General features: G+C 47.6%; 1 protein-coding gene across 2 annotated transcripts in view; it reads right to left on the bottom strand.

The window, feature by feature from the left end:
- Positions 1-2,503, bottom strand: part of cttnbp2nlb (CTTNBP2 N-terminal like b) — a 41,200-nt gene extending 38,697 nt beyond the window's left edge. The window contains exons 1-2 of one of the 2 annotated variants that reach the window (XM_062540760.1): positions 2,401-2,503; positions 483-596 (exon numbers count right to left, since the gene is read on the bottom strand). Coding sequence is in view for 1 of the 2 variants with exons in the window: in XM_062540759.1 (XP_062396743.1) it covers positions 2,401-2,406 (6 nt within the window). In the remaining variant the exon portion in view is untranslated. The remainder of the gene's footprint in view (positions 1-482; positions 597-2,400) is intronic. The other variant, XM_062540759.1, reaches the window with a different exon arrangement.
- Between the last annotated feature and the right edge of the window lie 3,456 nt (positions 2,504-5,959).

Genomic DNA, 5,959 nt, shown 5'->3' with positions numbered 1-5,959 from the left:
AAAGCTGCAGCACAGACCGACCCTTTAAAGCTGCACCTCTGTCAGTCGCTTGAGAGTCACACACTAAGCCTTTAAAGCTGCATCTCAGTCACACACTAACCCTTTAAAGCTGCTGCACCTCAGTCACACACTAACCCTTTAAAACTGCAGCACCTCAGTCACACACTAACCCTTTAAAGCTGCTGCACCTCAGTCACACACTAACCCTTTAAAGCTGTGGCTCCTCAGTCACACACTAACCCTTTAAAGCTGCAGCACCTCAGTCACACACTAACCCTTTAAAGCTGCAGCACCTCAGTCACACACTAACCCTTTAAAGCTGCAGCACCTCAGTCACACACTAACCCTTTAAAGGGGCAGCACCTCAGTCACACACTAACCCTTTAAAGCTGCTGCACCTCAGTCACACACTAACCCTTTAAAGATGCAGCACCTCAGTCACACACTAATTTAAAGGTGCAGCACCTCAGTCACACACTAACCCTTTAAAGCCGCAGCACCTCTGTCTCTGTCTCTCATCAAAGGCCGGAGGATGACAAAGGCAGCAGCCTCTTCCAGCTGAAACAACAGAGCAGCCCAGCCGCCTGGCCCTCCGCCTAAACACAGACCGACACACACACACACACACACACACACACACACACACACACGACAGGTCATTGTGGAAGGCAAATTATCTTACAGAATTCTCTCAGGCCTTGTTCTGATGAGGGAAGATCAAAGCGTGTCTGCTATACTGTAGTTGGGAGTAGGCTATTTTACTTCACAACACCGCTCGCAGTCGCACGCGGTAACTAACCACAGGTAGCCCACTGGTCCCTTCGGAGAAAAACAACACGAGCAGGTTTCTCATCTCTCCTCTCGTTCCAGTCACAACAGCGCGCAGAGACGCCACGCGCATCCACCGGCCTAACCGCATTCCGCTCCCGGATCTTCCCCTCGCGACTAAATGAGGTCGCTTGCGCGTTCAGCCGTGTAAACAGTCCTTAGCGCCCCTTCGGATTAATATGAGCGTTAATCCACAGTTCTAACACACCACCGCGCTGTCTAGAGTCAACGCTACGGTAGCCACGCTACGGATCTGCCCGGTAATCGGTAATTACACAGCTGATGCGCCCTCGGGGCACGTGGATTTATGGCACCTGCCAACGGTGGGATTTAAGCAGCACGCGGGGCGTCACTGATGAGCCCGTGGGAATAGCGCGCGTCCTCCATGCGCTCGGGCGGCCGGTACCCCGTGCAGAACCGTGAGAAAGAATGTGCACGGGAACCTCTCGGTGCTACGGCAACATGAGGTAACGTGTGTGCTGCCAACGGCCCCTGAACATGGCATGCGTGTCTGTGAGGTAGACAGTGGGGCACATGATGCCCTGCACTCGACACACACACACACACACACACACACACACACACACACACCGAACACAAACACTCCTAAACTCGACACACACACACACACACACACACACACACACACACACGCGCACACACACACACACACACACACACACACACACACACACACACACACACACACACACACACACACACACACACACACACTCCTACACTCGACACACACACACACACACACACACACACACACACACACGCTCCTACACTCGACACACACACACACACACACACACACACACACACACACACACACACACACACACTCCAAACACAAAGGGTGCATGAATGGATGGATGGACGGACGCCGAATTAATTATTCAAGACTCCGAGCAGCCCAATCCAGCGCCTCCCCTACACTCGCCCTGTCAAAGTCGGCACAAGTGCCCGAACCCCCTGCATCAGTGCATCAGCCACTGCCCAACCCCAGCTCAACACACGGAGCCAGAGGTGGACCGAGCTGCCCAGCCCAACACACGGAGCCAGAGGTGGCTACTGTGGACCGAGCTGCCCAGCCCAACACACGGAGCCGGAGGTGGCTACTGTGGACCGAGCTGCCGAGCCCAACACACGGAGCCGGAGCCAGAAGAGGGTACCATGGGCCGGGATTGGACAAGACAGGCGCGGGGTGTATCTCTGTGTAGATCCCGATGTAAATCTGGGATTGTAAAGACACGAAAAGCTCCTTTTCTAACACACCACTGCGCCGAATGTCCCTCGAGAAATGGGCACAAGTGCCGCAGATGGCGAGTCCAGCCGCGGGAGTGGACAAGAATACAAGTAGCCTAAGGGCTGAACACGGAACACAAGCAAGCACAGCACAGAGAGAGATGAAGTCTAGCAGAAAGTGTCCATCTATGGTCCGAGTGCCATGCAGTCGGCTTGGAAATCAAACCATCAGAGGAACCACCAGCAGGCTATGCAGTATCACCGTTTTGACGTGTTCACGGCGGAGAAATATCACGAGCAAGAGACCGGCTACTTTACCTTCATGCGTCCCGTAGTTACTTCATCAAGATTGTCCACAAGAATAGGTGTCCACTTTCCAAATGCTCCTGAACGGGGAAGCGTCTGCCTGGGCTCAGATCCCAACAGAGACTACGGAGCTCGGACGATGGTGAACGTCCCAGCCAATTGCCGTGGAGTTTGCCGCTGGATTGGCCAACCAGCGCGCAGCCCTAGCAGCGGTGGGTGGAGCGTCGGACTGTCGTGTGGATTTTGGATTTCTTTGTCTGCGAGTCGAGATGGTCCTCCTCACCAGCGGTGATTGATAGAGGAATATTCTTCGCATTGTGTTCCGTTATAATGGATCTTACCTTCGCCAGCTGATGTCCTCACATTAGCATACATCTGCTGGTTTTGCACTGAGCATATCACAGACGGTTTTCTGCCTGCTGATCTCAGTCCTGTGATGAGAAAGTCGAGCAGCATAGGTACCCAGACAGGATGCAGGAGAAACTGCTCCTTTAGTTGGTTCTTCAGCATGTACATTAGTTTTTTTCCCCTCATAATAGCCTAGATCACTAGAGACACTGAGATATAACGGAGTCAGTGATGGATGCATGTGTTGACCTTGCCAATTCTACAGAGGAATTCTAACAGTGGCATGCAAGTTGCGATGTTATGCCATCTGTTATACCAGCTGTTGTTTTCATTGTTGTCTCTTTTGATCGCCATCACACGTCTACCTGCAGCAGATTTATTGGATGAGACATAGTAAACTACAACTGAAATGTTTTGTCTTGCCCGGCAGCGTTTGTATTGTGTGCTCATGCCCTCTGGTGGACGTCTGCAGTGGTACAGCCCGCTAAGACGGCGCAGGCAGACAGGACGCTTCAGCGATGAGTGAGTCGTGATTGCATTGGTTTAATGAGTACCACTGAGCGGGCTGCTGGTATGAGCGAGTTGTAGTGCTCTGCTCTCATACCATCTAGATGAAGACATTTGGTAGCACCACATCAGTGTGACTCTGACTGGTGTTTGTCCTTGCCTGATTAACACAGACAAGGTCTCTCTCTCTCTCTCTCTCTCTCTCTCTCTCTCTCTCTCTTTTCTTCCCTATCACGCACACTCAAATAAATGCACAAACACACAACCCTACACAGGAAAACACACACACACACACACACACACACACACACACACACACACACACACACACACACACATTCACTCACAGAGGAAGAGTCTCTCATATAGTCCTTCAGAGGACTGTGTGAACCTGTGGTGACCTTTTGACACAAACAAACACACACACACACACACACACACACACACACACACAGAAAGAGAGAGAGAGAGAATTGTGTGAAGTTTGATGCAGGTAAGCAGGTAAATGAGTTAAGCCTTAGGAGAGGAAAAATATTGATTTTCTGGGTTTCATCTGAACAACTCTGTTGCTGTGATACACCCAGTGTTGTGCACGTTCACACTCTTCAGCAACTAGTTCAAAGTTCAGTTCACACACGTGCAAAGTGAACTGTTCACGTTCATAGTTCACCATTTTTAATTTTGAACTAGTTCAAATTCAGTTCATTTGAATGAAAATCTGTTTCTGACGGAATATAGGCTACAGCCACCTGTTGTTCTCATCTAATTGAGAATGTCCGTAAATTGGGCTTTATTTCGCTGGGCAGATACATTTCTTTTAGGTCTATGGCAGATACCGACGCCTAATAAATGCGGCCGCGCATTTATTAATAATTAATAATAAATGCGTCAGCTGTGCATGCCTGACAGCAGAAGAGTGTAGTTTTTACACCGGGAGTATGGAGGAGGCTGCCTTGCTGCATTACTATTCAGTGACATACTGTAGGGCTCAGAGGAGGCTTCTATAAGACTACAGGTGAAGCAGTGCTTCACCAAAAAAAAAGTAAACATAAAAAAAAAAAAACCCTTACAATAATCCCCTTTTCACTGTTTTGAAACAGAAAGACAGTCATTAAGACGAGCTGTTTTCCTGAATTCAATTCTGTGAGTGACAACAGCGCTATCCCCACACCCGCGGTGAAACAGACAATTGCAGTGAATCAGACGATTTTCTTGCTTCACTACCATCGATATATTTTCCCATTGACTTCAATGTAAATCGAGTGAAACCCTCCGCGGCTCGTGGATTTTTCCCGTTTCAATGGATCCTTATGGAAGATAAGTCCCACCCGTGAAGCAGTGACCGATAGGGTAGAATTTTGCACTTCCGTCACTTGAATATGATTGACACAATACTCTGGCCAGTCAACGCCTTCATAAGGAAACTATCGTTAACTGACTTTGACAGCGACGATTTAGGAGAGCTTCATAATCAGCAACAACAACAACACATAATTTGTTGAACAGTCATTTCATAAGACATATCTTTATTTATCAGTGTAGATGAGGATTTTGTTACTTAGGGTTAGTGAATATCTTTTTTGTTTCCTAATATAATTTGTTTAGCAAGAGCCCTTACAAGCTAGGGTAGCCTATTGCTAGGAGGGTATCTAGCTAGCTTCGTTTCAAGTCATACTCATATGGATAAATTACGAGTGGAAGCAGAGGGCAGACCAAAACCTTCTGTGGAAATTACACAGCTCGTTGATGCTACGGTAAGGAGACATTTCAATTGTAGAATGTGAGGAAGAACCGTGAGTAAGGCTGAACGATATACCGTTATGTAAGGGATAATCAACGACGCGCCGTGCGTCTATTAGGAATGAGCGAGCACGTGACAATTTGGGAGGGGGCTGAGCCTATCCTCCATCTTGGAAGGGTGTATCATTGGTTGCCAGGGGCAACGCCTTCCGAAGTGTCGCGTTTAGAGACTCATCAAAACTGTAGCCTAGATTCTTGTCTACAAGAACCGTACAAGGACAAGCTTATACCAAGCGCAAAGCAGCGATATTTGGAGAAACTCTCCAGCATCCAAAGTTACTACACTATGCAAGAGTTCAAAAGCCACAAGTCGTTAGAAAGTTATGAGACTTTCTGCTGTGGTTGGTGGATCTACAAGCCTCGAGGGGCCGGATTCACGAAGCCTTCTTAAGACAAAAATACTTCCTAAGTGGTGCTTTCTTCTCATCTTTTGTCTTAAGAGCAAATTTAAGAAGATTTGATATTCATGAATAAAGTTCTTATGCTTTCTTCTTAAAATGTTTCCTAAGAAAACACTTAAGAACAAATGGTATTCTTGAAAACAAAGATCTTAAATGTAGGCTTAATTTTCCTCGCAACTTTAAGACAACCCCGCACCTGTCTTAAAAATGTTACAGTGTAAAGTTGGGCCTCTTATCATAAATATAAACACATTTACCAGTTTTAGACAGCTCGTTTGAAATATCAGCCTTTATTATTGCTAATTTTAGCTTGCTGCTATTGTTTTCGGTAGCTCAGTCCTCTGAAAACTCGCATAGACGAACCGAAGGGTTCCTGCCAGCATTCGGCGCACGTCGACGTCAGAGTAGAACACGTTTCATTTCTTAAATATCTAAAGTCCATGGAAATGGCAGTATTATCTAGTAAAAACGGCAAATTCCAAGAAAGAAAAGCGTTTCAAAGTTAAGATAACCGG

This window comes from Sardina pilchardus, chromosome 7 (assembly GCF_963854185.1).
Source record: "Sardina pilchardus chromosome 7, fSarPil1.1, whole genome shotgun sequence".
Classification (NCBI taxonomy): domain Eukaryota; kingdom Metazoa; phylum Chordata; class Actinopteri; order Clupeiformes; family Clupeidae; genus Sardina; species Sardina pilchardus.
Note: the sequence above shows the minus strand (reverse complement) of the source record. Positions and strands in the feature narration are given on the sequence as shown.